The 15,279-nt window shown below is 37.6% G+C and overlaps 1 protein-coding gene across 1 annotated transcript; it reads left to right on the forward strand.

Moving 5' to 3' along the window:
• Positions 1-293: 293 nt before the first annotated feature.
• On the forward strand, positions 294-13,124 carry LOC104251772 (transmembrane protein 68). Its single transcript, XM_009811225.2, has 6 exons — positions 294-612; positions 2,190-2,354; positions 5,522-5,715; positions 10,601-10,661; positions 11,061-11,200; positions 13,020-13,124. Exons 1-6 carry the CDS (start codon positions 327-329, stop codon positions 13,122-13,124), a joined length of 951 nt encoding a protein of 316 aa, XP_009809527.1. The 5' UTR covers positions 294-326.
• The last annotated feature ends 2,155 nt before the right edge of the window (positions 13,125-15,279 follow it).

Raw genomic sequence — 15,279 nt, forward strand, 5'->3', positions numbered from 1 at the left:
TGCATGGATCCTGAGGCTTCTTTGGACTCCAGCCCTCGTCCTTTCAGCTTCTATTATCTGGCTGTGTAAAAATGATCCATAAATACATAGGATAATCTCATCACCCTTTACAGGCAGTAGTGGATGGCAATTGCCAGCAGCTATCTCGGCATGACAGAGAAAGACAAAATGTTTGACCCTGTGCTATACCAAAATAGGCATCAGGTATATCTACAGAAAACTTTTTTCCTAAATTGGGACATTTCCGTGGTTAAAGACATTAGAGCTGTTTTTTTTTTTCTCCTCCAATAGGTAGAAGAGAATCTTGTGCTTCCGGACAGATACTTATGACCGACCTAAGCTGCCTTGCCTACGTACTGGAAGAATGGACTGTTGTGGACTACCTGAAGAAATACCTTTTTCATGTGGTCATTGTCTCACTGACAATGAGTGCAATATTAGTTTTTTTTATAGTTCCTTTAACAATCCTGTTTTTCATTTACCTTACTAATATTTTGCTTTTAATATATCAGAGGAACGGTGAGGTAAAAGCAGACCCCTTGAGTGATGTTTGGGATAGTGCAAGGAAAACTATAGCAAGCTTTTGGGATATATATGCAAGAATATGGCATGGTAAGTATGACATGACTTGTCTGAAGCTTTGAATTACAATAAATAGTAAATACACATAAGTTTTAATTTTTTTTTTTATTTCTTCCAAATGGATGCAAAGAAATTACATTTATTATACTTTGCATGGCATCTAACCCAAAAGTTTCTGCCTCAAAGACTGATTGCGACATAGAATAAGCAGAATGAAAGGGAGAAATTACTTTATATAGGGTAAATTTCTCTTAAGTGGATAGGCAGGTGTACTTCTCTATATATGGTATCAGAGTGAAGCGTAGCATTAATGTTAATTCTAGTAAAATAACTGCAAGGGAGATTTGTGATTATTTTTTACCTTAGTAGCCATTTAAAACCCACATAATAAATGATCAAAACACAACAACTAGTTGGAAGTGTAATTAGTGTATTTTTAGTTGGCGAAAACTACTTTGTGTTATGACAATTGAAAATAATTTTAAGAGCTATAAGGACAAAGAAATAATTAGATACCGCATTTAAGTTCGTACTGCGACAGAATTTAAAAGTAACCTGATTTTTCAGTTTCATTACACTCAACCTTCAAATACTTTCAACACAACCTGCTCCCTAGGAAAATCCTCAGCTGCAAGCTAGGCATTTGTTCTTCCCACAGATGTAGTTTAAGGCTATCAGCAAGACTTGACTTTGCTGCCCTAAAGGTGAAGAATAACAGGTTGTTATCTATGCTGCTATCCTTCCTCACAGCTTTTTCCCTTAATCTTTGAACATCCTGCAGTATAAAACTTTCTCCACCTCTTCCTAGGACTCTGCTTGCTCCATCCCCATCTTTCTCCCTGAATGGCTCATGACAGGAGCTGTAGCAGGGATGGAGATGAAGGTGGAATAGAGCTCTTAGTTGGCAGAAGCTGTGCCTTTCCCAAGCCTTTGTATACATTAGCCTCCTACTCTGGCTCCGCCTAAAACCTAAATCAAATGTAGGAAGAGCCAGGAGAGGGATTTACAGAAGTCCATGTCTGTGAGGAAATTCACTTCCACTGTGAAGTGAATACATTTCACTCTTGTGGAGAGAACCTCTCTTTGGGATTCTTATGGATTCTGGTTTGGACTTAAACATCTCAACCAGAGAAAGTTTTTATTATGTAAAATCCCAAACTTTTCATTCTGCCTGACACAGAATGGAGATTCATACTTCCATATTTCAGGAAAGCATCCTGACTGGTTGTTTGCCTCTCATTCTGCTGATGAAGCAGTTTCACACCAGTATAGTAATTTTTTTGAATTATTATTATACTTTGGACTGGGAAAAGTTCCTAATGGGAAATAATTAATTTCCCTTCACTGGGGAAGATGTCAGGTTCAGGCCTCATCTAGCGATTAAACTTACCAACAAATTAGTCCACCGATAACCTGTGGTGTTTGAGGGGCTTTCTCTTTGCTAGTGACCAGAAGTTTCATCCAGAACTTAATTCTTTTAAAAGCTACTGCACAGGCTTTCACAACTCTCTGAAAGTCATTTAGCAAAGGACAGTAAACAGTTTTCTTTAAATTGCCAGATGATTTACAGCTATTATTGTCAGTGTATTGCTTTCCATCCCAAACAGGTTATGAGCTTCATGGCGTGGAAAACCTACCAGAAGGACCGGGCATTCTTGTGTACTACCATGGAGCTATTCCTATAGACTACCTTTACTTTTTGTCTAGGCTGTTTCTCTGGAAGAAAAGACTTTGTCTGTCAGTAGCTGATCATTTTGTCTTTCGTTTACCAGGTAAGAACATGTTCTCTTATATATTTAAGCATCCTAGATTCACTCAGCCTGCTGGTGGTTTTGGTGAAATTTACATTTATTACCTTTCAAGAGAGCTTTTACACTAAAAGACTGCTTTTAGACTTTTAAACTAAAAGCTGGTAGATGCAGAAGGGCAAGCAGGGTAGAATATCCTGTCTTTTAAGTGAAAAGTCATAAAAACACTGGTAGACCCTCCAAAGCCCACAAATAGACATTATATAATCCTGTTGGGTTGAAATGTCATGCCTCAGTAGAAAGTGTAGGACAGGACTGTATTATTGACCTAATGCTGGCTGGTCAGCAATGGGCTGTGAGAGCAGAAGAGCTCAGTAAATGGTAGGATATCAATTACCTACTTGCCCTCTACACTGCAGTGGGCTATGACATCAAATCTATCTTTTGATCAAAGCCTGGAGTAGAGCACAAAACTTGTTTGAATATTTTACTGTTGAAGAGAGCTCTGTAATACTGACTACCACAACACATTCAACACGTTGTGGACTGAAAGAGAAATAAATAATTCCACTGTGAAAAGGAGAAGATACAGAAAAGCAAACCTCATTCATGTTTAGTAAAAGGAGGCATAAAGAAGGAGCATCCAAAAGGAATAGCAGGGAGATTATTTAAAGGCAACTTTATACCACTTACATTAAAAAATATTATAATACTAAAGAGTAAAGGAAGCTATTTAAAGCATAAGGACATTCTTCAGAAAAGGAAGTTGTGTTCAAACACTGAAAACGAAGAGCATAAACTCAAGCAAGTTTGATGCAAGAACATATAAAGTCATCCCTAGAAAGATGGTGAGGAAGAATTTGCAAAAGGCATACTTAGGAAATACTGTGTAGTACTAAACACATCAGTAGCATGAAGTCATAGGAAGATAAAGCTTAGCAGAATGTTGCAAAGGAGACTTCTTTTTTAAGGGATAAATAAGAGGGTACTGTTTCAAATTGAAGTGTCCATAGCACAGATTTTTATTACAAATCTATAGTAAACTATTGTCAGGACCAAGCAACACTCTCGGCTGTGCAATTTCTGGACTACTGATGTGTGCATAGCCTATTGCTTGAATTATGTTCATGAAGAGGAAGAGAAGGTGGCAAATATGGTGTCAACCTATAAAAAGGCTACCAAAAAGGCATCTGGTAAAAAAGACCACAAATAATGGAGATTAGGCCTCCTCATTTGCTGCATTAGTAGAAAATGGGACTGAAAGTAGTAGACTGAGTGAAAATTCTCCCTAACCTCTTGCTTTACCATACTTACCTGCTTTTTGCAGAGAAATGTTACATTTCACAGATTGTTTCTTTAAAGAATGCTCATGAGCACATGCTGAACCTCAGTGTGACGGATTAATTATAGTTATGGGAGAAGTCTTCCTGTGAATGAATAACTGGTTAAAAGGTAGGAAATAAAGGGTAGAAATAAATAACTCATTTTCACAAAGAAGCAGAATTCACCAGGTTGACAAAGCTTTATACTGGCCATTTTTTTTCAAGACAGTAAAAGCCCACGCAGACTATGGTTATCAACCAATACTGAATCACTGGCTGATTAAATGGGAGACGAAAGCCAGTATTAGTTATAATGCAGTGCAGAAGGAAAGAAAAACAAGTCTAAACACATGAACATGTAATTAGGCTTTAAATTTTCTAGATTACTTTGGGAATATGTCAGCTTAAGTCTCAGCAATCGCCAAAAGGCAAACAGAATTTTAGGCTTATCATGAAAAAAGAAGAAACAGAAAATACCATTATGTACTCAAAATGCATATGGGGCCTACATCTTGAGTACTGCATGGAATTCTGGTCTCCCCATCTCAGAAAAGCTGCAAAGTAATAAAGATACAAAAAAGGACAAGGATGATCAGAGGCCTGGCATGGCTTCCTTTGAAGAGCCAGTATATAGGACAGAAGTCCTGCATGACTGAGGGATATAAAATTCTGCGTGACCTGGAAAAGGGGATTAAGAAGTGGTAATATGTTCATGTGATACATCATAATTCTTAACAAGCAAAAGTTTTAAAGCCAAGCAAAGGAAGTTCCTATTCACTTAATAAGGATATGGCATTCATGGCTGCAGGATAAAACAGGAATACATGAGGATTCACAAAGGGATTAAACAAAGTCAGCATCTGTCTTTGACAGAAAGATCTATCAAACATGATGTGTTGAATAAGATTGAATACAATTCAATTACAAGATGCGGCACTGTGTTTTTGATGGTTTTCCAAAGTTTCTGTTGCAGACCTTTGCCAAAGTGGCAGTGCTAGACACCAGTTCTGGTGGTCCATAGATGTTGTTTACATTTATTACTATAAACAATTTATTTTCAAACCATGCTGTTGGGACAGTGAATTTGAAGACTGGGGAATCTCATTTGCTGAAGCTCTCTATGGGAGTTCCAAACTGTTAGATTTAAAATGTGAACATAATATAAGAAAGCATAGAGCGCTTCTATGGTTCTCAATCTGTCTTTTTGAGAAATCCCAGTTACGGAAACAAAGGAAGGAGATTCATTGAATTGTTCGTGCAGTGCTGAAACTGCCCTGTTAACTTCTGCCATTCATGCATCTTAAGAGTCGTACAGCAGTCAGTCCAATTTGATCCACGTAGTTTGCAATTTAACCACAAAATACTCAATTTAACAACTCAAAACCTCAATGTTTAAAATGTTAAACATCACATTTTAAAAGAACACTAAAAATAGTTGTTTGTCAGGTACTTATTTTTGTAGTAATCTTTATTGTACTGAAAAATTATATATTTTTTCTGTATTAAAATATTTCAAAAGGAGGAGGAAGGAATAGATGTTTATTTTCAGATTTCTAACTATGATGCAGAAGTTTCAGTTGCATGGCTGGTGTTTTGATAATTATAGAAAATAACATGTGGAGACATTAGTTTATTAGAGATGCTCTTGATAAGCTGGTTCATCTTCATGACATTTGGGCAAACCCACTGTCACGTATTTGCCATTTTGCCAATATTTATTCTGTACGGGTTTTATTTCCTTTGGACAAATTTGCCTTAGTCTGAATATATAGCTATTAGATTAGATTTTCATTAAGCTGTAATCTTGTTCGTACATGAGTTTGTGATCTATTGTTACAATAATAAGTATTTACTACTTATTTATTGCAGGACTTAAATTATTATTGGAAGTGACGGGTGTTATGCCAGGTTCAAGGGAAGAATGTCTCATTGCACTGAAGAATGGACACTTGGTGTCCATCTCACCAGGTGGAGTTAGAGAAGCACTATTCAGTGACGAAAGTTACCAACTTATGTGGGGAAATCGAAAAGGGTTTGCTCAGGTCGCTCTAGATGCAAAAGTGGTGAGTGTTATATGTTACCAATCCCAGTTTATGCTTATTGCATACATGCTTCATTATAAAATGCAGCTTAGGAGTGTTTGTTGGAATATCTTCCAGACAGAAGAAAAGGTTTGGGAGTAAAGATTTCTTTTCCTTTTCCCACCACTTTCCTCAAGCACATTAATCCGCAGGGAGCAAGGATTTTATGGATCTGTATAGCTTTTTCATTACTGTTGCAAGGCATCCATCTCTACAGTTCCATGTCTACAGTTCCATCATGCAGGCATTCAATTTCTTGTCTTGACTGTATTTCAGGAATTTCTTCACTGTGGTCCTTCTCCATATTGCCATAAGGTTTCATTCTTTTCTGTCATCCTACTAGACTTAAATCTTCATCTTACTTCTACATACCCAGTCATTTTCTTATGGCTCTTAAGTGTATTATCCTTATCTTTATTTCTTATACATTCTGGGACGGTCCATGATTTTGTTCTTACCCTTACTTCATGTTTGTGAAAGATTGCATCAACTAACACAAGACATCAGTGTCTGAGTTTGAATCACGTCAGCACTTTTGAAGCAGTTTTTCCATCTCCCTCGCTTACCATGCTTTCGTTCACATCATGGAACATGTTAGAATACCTGGGCTGCATTCCTTTTGGCTGAAACTAAACCAGAAGCGGGACCTAATACTCTCCAGTTGCAAACGGGCATTCAGTCAATAGTACCAGACAAGAATTAGTTCTACTTAAAAACAGAGCACTGAAATGTGTTGAATGTCAGATCCTCACCATCTTCTGGAGATGTGCTCCTATTGGTTTGCACACCACTAATGTACCCATGGCCACAGGTTCAGTTATATTTTCCATATGATGATCTACAAATACAAACTTCTACTACTGGCTCTGACTTCTTCCACCTAATGCCACATGTGAGACTGTTTCTCTGATGCAGTCTCTGGGAAATAATTTTGTTTGGGATGGCATAGAGCTGAAAGAGCAGCAACCCTGTCTTCTTCCTACCTTCCATTTATCATCATCATCACCACTAGAGATGAGTTTTCTGTCTTAATTTAGATTTAGCATACTTAGCGTTCTTTGTATCTGACAATACTGGTGCACATTCAGGCTTCATCTGTTCTGCCATGAGCTTTCTGCTGCTTTCTCATGAATTGCACAACCGTCATTCTTCTTTACATTCTTATGAATATCTCTTCAATTGCAGTGCTCTTCTTTGGCCTTCCACATAAATATAATCCTTTTCTGTCTATATAGGAGAATCTGTACAGGAAGTTGAATTCTTCCCATGAAACCTGAATTTCTTACCACACCTTTCAGGTGTTTTGTGCAGTTGTATCTCTTTCTCACCCCATCCAATTTGTCGCTTCTCAAACTTTGCTTTGGTCTCTTGTGCTAAAGCTCCTACTACAAAGTACCTAGGGTTGCAAAATGCATGCTTCAGGTTAATATTTCTTCATAACTTTATCTGTCTCTGAAGTCTTGTGAGGAGATAACTAAACACTAGAATAGATTTAGGGGCATTTACCCAATGGATAAAGTAATTTTAGGCTGGGAGTCCTATTTCTACCTCTTTGTTTGTCTTGTTATGTGGCCTTTTAAAAGTCATGTTTTATGTGCTTCTGTTCCCTCTCCTGTCCTTTTTTCTAAATAGCATGGGCTGGTAAATGTTAGTCACAATACTGCATATATTTTGTGGGCCTGTACACCACCACTACTAGGAAAATATCAGAATGTGAATAGGATAAACCCAGTCATATTCATATGGGCATTTTAAATTCTCTTATAGTCTTTCCTTTTATGTATTAATTTAATAATATACTCGAACAGTCACAGAAAGAGGTGTCACTTTAACAACTTGAGTGATTTCTAATAGTTTTGCTTTCATACCTGTCTTTCAAGCTACTTCAAACATTTGAACAATCTTTTGCCAGATGTTTTCACTTCACTTGGAACCTTATAGTGTAATTCTACCATATAATAACTTTTTTTAAAAAAAACTGAATTAAAAAAACCTGAGTGCCCTCAATATAGAGTACCACCCTAATGAAAACATATCACAAAAATGCTTCCTAGTAATCCTCTTAATCCTTCCAGTCTTCCATAATTTAGAAACACATGGAAAGAGCTGAATAGTAGTACCTAAAATTGCTAGTACCTTCTATTGACAGGGTTTGTGGGTTTTTTTATTCAATGAATTGGGTATTCATTGAGGATAAGGTTCTTGCAGCATGAAAGGTTCTTGTGGTCATTTGTATAAAGTTTGGTAAAACAGACACTATGTAGGATTATCTGTTACCTGGAGGGCAGAGAGAATGTTTTTCTCCTTTGACACCTACTAGCCTGAGCTCACCTTTACAGTGCTGCTGGCTCCTGTATCGCATGTTATTGCACTCATTCACTTGTGGGGTTTTTTATGATCAGGAAGTCTGACTGGATCGCAGTATGGTGGGCATCACTGTAATTAGCTTGCAGGCTCCACTGAATTTTGGGCATCTTTGCTATTTCTCTGGAAATCTGTCACCAGACACATTGCAGGTTAACTTAAAAAAAAGGAGTGCTGTGCATTTACCAGTAGAGGGGGCAATATAAACCTTATATACCATTTCTTATATAAGGTTAGGCCCATAGCATTAACTGGATTCCATCTTTTAACACATCTGGAGTTTGATTGTTTCTGTTTGTTCTTGCTGCATCCTTTTCAATACTGGCCAAACTAGTCTCGTAGGTTGACTGAAGACTGGGGATAGGCTCATCTAAACAATCAGAACTTGCTCTATAATGTAGCAATTCATATATGTTTTGCTAATATTTATTCAGATCCTGGATGAAGGCAAGAGAGTACTATAAGTGCCTTTTTTTTAATTTATTCTACATACAGTGTAGCCATCAACCAAAGAACCACACACACTTTAGAGTATTCAAAATGACTACCTACATGGTGGTTCATAACCTGCCACAGATGACTTGAATGAGGATTTCAAGACAAAAACAACTTTATATATGAATAGACATTCCCATTCTTCTTATAATGTTATGGAAGTTCAACAGTTCTTCCACTGAAAAAGCTGAAGAAAAGCAAACGAGGAATGTAGTTTCAGTCTCAGTCCTCGCCTGCAGGATTCCACATTCAGTTTCCACTTCATCTCTTGTCACTACTCTGCTTACTTGAGGTCGGAGAAGGAAAGTGTTACTATTTAATGTTATGACTCAATGAACCTCTGGGCCATGTATTTGTCTCAGTTGAATTTATGTATGCCAGGGGCCTGAGCTTCAGAAGTACCCTTGCCTATGGCTGGAGTTTGACAGGCTAATGGGGAGGAGTCATCATTTCTGAAGATCCCTGCATTTTATCTGTGCCCAGAAATTGGTTCAAGCCTAGTTAGGTAAAACATAAACAGGGGCTATGGTTTATAAAACTTGGGGTCTGGACTAGATGATCTCCAGAGGTCCCTTCCAACCTCAACTATCCTGTGATTCTGTGATTTTCAAGCTGGCCAGGTGTGATCCAGCTCAGTTCCAGCACAGCAAATCTAAATCTGTGGGTTACTGCAGCTCCGCTTTACAGACGCAAGCTTTTATGTGTGTACCTGTTTTTATCAGCTTAGGGGCTGAATGCTGCTACCCACTGTGTATGTTTCTCTTGCACTATTCCTAAAATGTGAAGTGTTTTCTCTGTATGATAGATGGGTTTCAAACATTTTAAATGTTAGACGTACAGTATTCAATCTATAGCTGAAGCAAAGTGTGGTATTTTTAGTGTCCAGTAGTTATATGCTTTTAAAAGATGTTACTGATTATTATTAAGGGTTTATTTCTAATAATTTCCCATAATTTCTCATTCGGAAGGGTTTACTATTACTTTACGTATGTTTGCTGTTTTTGTTATCTGTCAGAGGTTTTTTTCTTTAAATGGTTTCCACTGCTCTTTGTTAGGCTCTAGTTAGGTCTTTTTCTTGCTTGTTTTTGTCTCATCCTGTGGTTTCCGTTTTGTGGTAGTGATTCTTAACAGCAGAAAGTGTTCTTTCATTACCTTCTGGAAAAGTAATTCCAACAACATGCTCAAAACGTAGTTTCAAAAAAATGAAAAGGGACAATAGAGGGGAAAAAAGTCATTGTATGTATAGATGCAATCACTGTTAGTTTGTCTGCAAACTATGAAATCTTACCTCAGGCTGTAAGACATGATTGTTTTAAGTTCAGGTATCTCAAGCATCTTTCTTTTTAGCCACAATAACAAAGTGAACTTGTTCTGTCACTGCCTAAGGATCTGCCTTCCAGAAGGCGTGTAGTCCAGGTCAAGGAGGACATACAATTGCCTTATTTGTCCAAGGGATCTGCAGAAGTTTTTTCCAGTGGGGTATTATCCAAACATTACTGCTTCAGTGAGACCTTACTTTGAGAAGCAGATGAGATGAGCCAAACGCGAATGTCTACTTGCTTTCTGCAAGACTTCACGAATTGAATACTTTTCCTATTCACCACACATGATGTAAGCTTTAGACAGAGAAACTGCAAAACTTCATTTTATGTTTCAGTCAGCGATACTGCAATAAATATATAACATAGAAGCTATTTTTTTTTTTAGAATCTCAGTTAACTTTTATGATGTACATTCAAAATGAAAGGTATAAACCTCTAATACAATGTCAGTCATTTTCCTTACAGATGGTGACTTTAAAACAGCAATGTTTGTGGGACCTGAGAAATAGAATTTGATTTCTATCTGGAGTTTATTTTTTGTAACTAAATTCCTTGTTTGCTGCCTAACTGACTGATAATTACCTTCTATATTCAAGTGATTTTCTTAGGTGCATTAACAGGCACTAAAACATAAATTCAAACTTGGTATAACATTTCCACCTTTTTGGTTTTTTGTGATTCCTTAGCCCATCATTCCAATGTATACTCAAAATGTCCGGGAAGGATATAGGATGTTTAAAGAAAGAAGTAAGAACTTTAAAATATATTTTAAGAATTTGGAATGTTTTTTTCCACTTTTCTTTCAGATTTCTCTCAATTTTCTCTTAGATTTTGCTTTTCAGACTTCTGCTTACTTTGGATTCTCTAACACGCTTGCTGTGGGGCAGAGGTATCTCAGATATGGAAATAGCTTGTGTATAGCTGGTTTGTGCTGTGTGATTTGGTTCTTTAATGCAGTCTTATTTCAGTGTTCTATTAAGTCTGTCAAGCTTTGTTTTGGTGGACAGTTAAATACTGTAATTTCTTCTTGACTGTCAGATAAAGCATGCATTTTAAGAAGTCTTCCATATTAATCAATTAATTTCAAATTTGGATTTTGTTTTCTGTGACTATAATCTCACTTTTTCCTCCCTTAAACTACCTCAGGATTTTTTAGACAGTTGTATGAAAGTACTCGATTGCCGTTTACTCCTCCATATGGAGGACTTCCAGTTAAATTTCGCACATACATTGGGGCGCCAATCCCTTACGATCCGAATATAACTACAGAGGAATTAGTTGAAAAGGTAAGTTAGCTCTCCTTGCAATACTGAACTACACACTTTGCCCTCTATTATATATGTACTTGAAAGTAGTTTTTTATATGCTTGAATAAAGACAAATATACTTTTACTAGCTTGTTAAAGCAATGGGCAGTTGAACTCCAGGATTATTTAATGTACGGAAACCTACAAGTACGTATTGACATAGTAATAGTTGATTGGGATGCCCTCGTCCTTTCAGAATGTGTGAGCTCTGTCTTCTTGGGATGCTAACTTTGTTTCTCCCATGCCTTTGATAACTTTCATAACTGAAATGATGTAAAATATGTTTTAAGTGCAGTTTTCAGTAACTAGGAAAATAAATTTCATATATAACAAATGCCTTTGGGAATCTTCTCTAAATAACATAGGGCTCTAGAAACAAAGTTCCACAAGAGCTTCAGTCTCATTGTCGAAAGGAAAATGTTAAAAAAATAATTTGCATCCAAAATATGAAAGTATTTTGAGTACCTACAGCTTGGTGAAGTCAGTAGTACCCAGGAGCATAAAAACGTTTATAGATCCATGGTTTAGGCATTTTTCAAAATACTCATCTATACAGAAAACGCACTTTTAAAAATTTTTCATAGAAGATGAAAGGAGGGCTTTATGCAAAAAAAAATCTGCTATGGCCTAGGAATACACAGATCAAAACATTTGGTAGGAATCAGTGATGTAAAAAACACCTTGCTGCCCCCAAGAAGATGCAAGAAGGCTAGCTTTTCTTTCTTTTTATTTGTTGTTCTGGGCTTCACAGCAGTGAAAACAGAAAGACAGGTTTGGTCTGTTAAAAGTGAACTGCCCCAGCAAGCTGCGGAGTTTGGTCTTCGCAGGTTTAAGAGGCCGGGAGCAATATTAGCGCTAAGACTGCCTTTACAGTTATCTGTATTCTTGGATTTTGGGGGAACAGTATTTTGTGTACCTGCAAAACTGAAATGGAAATTTCCTATGACATTGATTTGCTTACTAAGTCAAGCCTTTCACCACCCACTTCAGTGGGAGTACGGTTAGGTCTTCTGTGGCTCATATTAGTTAAAAAACCCCATCTTTAAATGGGGTTTGAGATGAGCGGTGGCCTGGCTGACCTCTATCTGATCCTGCCCTGGAAAGGTTTGGCCACTCTTCTTATATTCCCAGTGATATTCTACCATCACTCTGGGGTAGATCACCGGAGTATGTAGCTACCCTTATTTTGAGTTTAAATACATGAGGAAAAACTAAGGGAGATTTTTTTCTTATCCTTAGTAGAAATACAGACTATTTTATGCATTGTCTTCACTAACTTGCATTTGAATCTCATGTAGAGTAAGAATGAACAGAATTTAGGTAAGAATTCTCTTATTATGTGCATGCTGAATATGATACAATTATGGAAGAATTCATGTTGGGAAGGACAGATGGAGGTCCCTACTCCAAATTCCTGGTCCCAGCAAGGTCAGCTATGAGATCAAACGAGGTTAGTCAGGCTTTATCCAGCACTCTTGATGAAAACCTTCAGGGATGGAGATTGCATAAACTTAATGTTTGCATGTGTTAAAGGCTACTTTGACTTAGTAATGACCAGGTTTTCTAAATCTCAATAATTTGAGCTTATCCAAACTGCAATCAATGTTTTTATTTCTTTCCTTTCCAAGGAAAGTGTCGTTAGGACAACTAGCTAATACAAAAGACAACTTTTTTCTTTAAGTAGATCTTATGTGTGAATTTCGCAATACCTCTTGAACCTCTGAGAAGATGTCAGTGATTATACTGTTCTTCCTTGCATAAGCAGGTCTGTAAAGGCAACTTTCTCTTCTCTTTTCAGACAAAGACTGCTGTCCAGGCTCTCATAAGCAAGCACCAAACAATCCCAGGCAGCATATGGAAAGCTTTACTCGAGCGGTTTGATAAACGTCGTAAAAGTGATTAGAATGCTTATGTTTCTTTCATTGTTTTTACAGCATACAGTAAAAAACAATGTCCTACAGCAATGATGAATAATAATTGGTGTTCAACCAGTTTAATTTACAAGTTTCTACAGATTCGACAGAAGAAAGCAATTAACCTCTTGAAGGTTCCCCTGTGTCTTTGAGGCTATTCTGAAGTCAGAAAGACTGAAGAAGAAAACTTACGTATAATAGCAATGCAACAGCTAAATTCCCCAAAAGGAAATCGTGTAGCCAGGATTTGCCTGGTTCCTAAAACAAGTATGTACGTACATCTGACAGCCTCAGAAGTTTTGCCTAGATCTCTGGTTTTACGGTTTGCGTGGTTCACAGTCCAGTCTCAGAGCAGAACCTCAGAGTCAGCGTTGTCCCACCACAGTCCACCCCTCAGTGGGCACCTTCCCTGTCGGACCCCACGCAAGACGATGTCAGAAGAGAAACTGTGTCGCTTTAGCTAATGATGTACTGCTTCGACCATTTTTCTAGAGAGACTATACAAGGAGAAATAATCCCATTAAACCAGATATTAGACTCCTACAAACACATCAGCTTAGTGGTTCAGTACCTTGGAAAGTAGGAATGCTACATCCAAGACTTTGCCTCAACAGAAAAAAGAAAAGTCTCTCAAAGAGAGAAAAAAGCGCTTTAGTTAAGTGTAGCACTATGCAAATACATGTAGAAAGTAGTTTCAAGTCTGAGCTTGTACATTCATGCACTATTGCACCATACAATACTGGTTTAGTGGATGAGGCTGCCCCCAGCCTGAGAATCCCTGCATCATAGTGTGTTTGCAGTACAGATGTGCTGTACTCACCCAGATCTTCCCAGGCTACATGGAACAGGTTGGGGGCAAGCTTAACTTTTGTAATGTTTATCATCACTGGTGGTTTGCCCAAAAATGTGGTACTGCAACACTGCTGCCCCTGTATGGATTGAACCAAAACGCCTGTTTGGAAAGGTAGATATAAGCAGTGTAGTCTTCCTAACACAACTTTCAGAATACTGAAACTTGCGACAAAACAGAATGTGTTTCTACAAGCTGTGGGATGTTGTTACTGGTGGGAGTGGGAGAGCTTTGTGTAATCTATCCAATATGCCATTAAATGCAACCAAGTCTGTTAAGTTCAAACACCAAGAAAGGTAATTTTTGTGCCTTGTTTTTCCTTCTTGTACTTTTAATACCTATATGATCTTTCTCCTCAACATCCTAAAACTTTACGTAGCATCTAAGGAAGTATATACATTTGCCCATTTTCACTAGAAAACTAAATCTACTCTTTGCGTTAAAATTAATCCCTTCTACTCCCATGCTGCTTTTCCACAAATATTTATTGCACTTCTGAAGAGGGGAGCAGGACAGACAGGTGAGTTATTTCCCTGGAGCAAAAAGACAAGAATCCTGTCCTGAAAAAAATCTCAAATCCATCGTTAAGACACAGGAATGTTTACTTGAACACCTTAACTATAATTGCTGTATACACGCAGAAAGATTTTTCTCCCAGCAGAGACTCAACCTGCATAGGAGATGATAAGCAAATCAAGATGCTGACTGATATGCCTGGACATGAATTCAAGCCAGGGAGTCTTACATAGTGCACTCCAACAATATAACCTAAAAGTCAAAGCTTGAGCTTAAGCCAAGTGAGAAAAGGAACTAAAAGAAAGGGCTATCAAATACTAAAATGGACACAGATGAAGAAATAAGAGGAATTAAGAGTAACGGGAATCTGAAAGCATTTCTTGTATCCTATGCAGAAGGACTAGGCAGCATCGTTCTCTGACTATCCTATCCTATTTTTCAAGCACATTAGCATCATCAGTTAAAACACTTTAGTCATCTGAATTTGCACAACCTTTCAAACTCCGTGCCCTCGAATACCTCATGCTAGGGGCCGTGCAGCAACTCAGAACAGACCACTAGCCTTGGAAAAGGGATATGTAATTGCAGCACTGATTATCTTTCAAAGTGGGGATTTAAGCCTAGATCTCCCATATATACAGACAGCTGTTGACAGTTTGCTAACAAAGTTCAAGTTTTTCCTGGGATATTTCATCTTACAGCAGCATCCTTGTATTATGTGCAGCTTAGCTGAAGTGAGCTCGAGTAAAAATTAGTTTCTGTTAATTGTTTTTCATCAC

Source organism: Gavia stellata, chromosome 3, assembly GCF_030936135.1.
Source record: "Gavia stellata isolate bGavSte3 chromosome 3, bGavSte3.hap2, whole genome shotgun sequence".
In the NCBI taxonomy this organism is placed as follows: domain Eukaryota; kingdom Metazoa; phylum Chordata; class Aves; order Gaviiformes; family Gaviidae; genus Gavia; species Gavia stellata.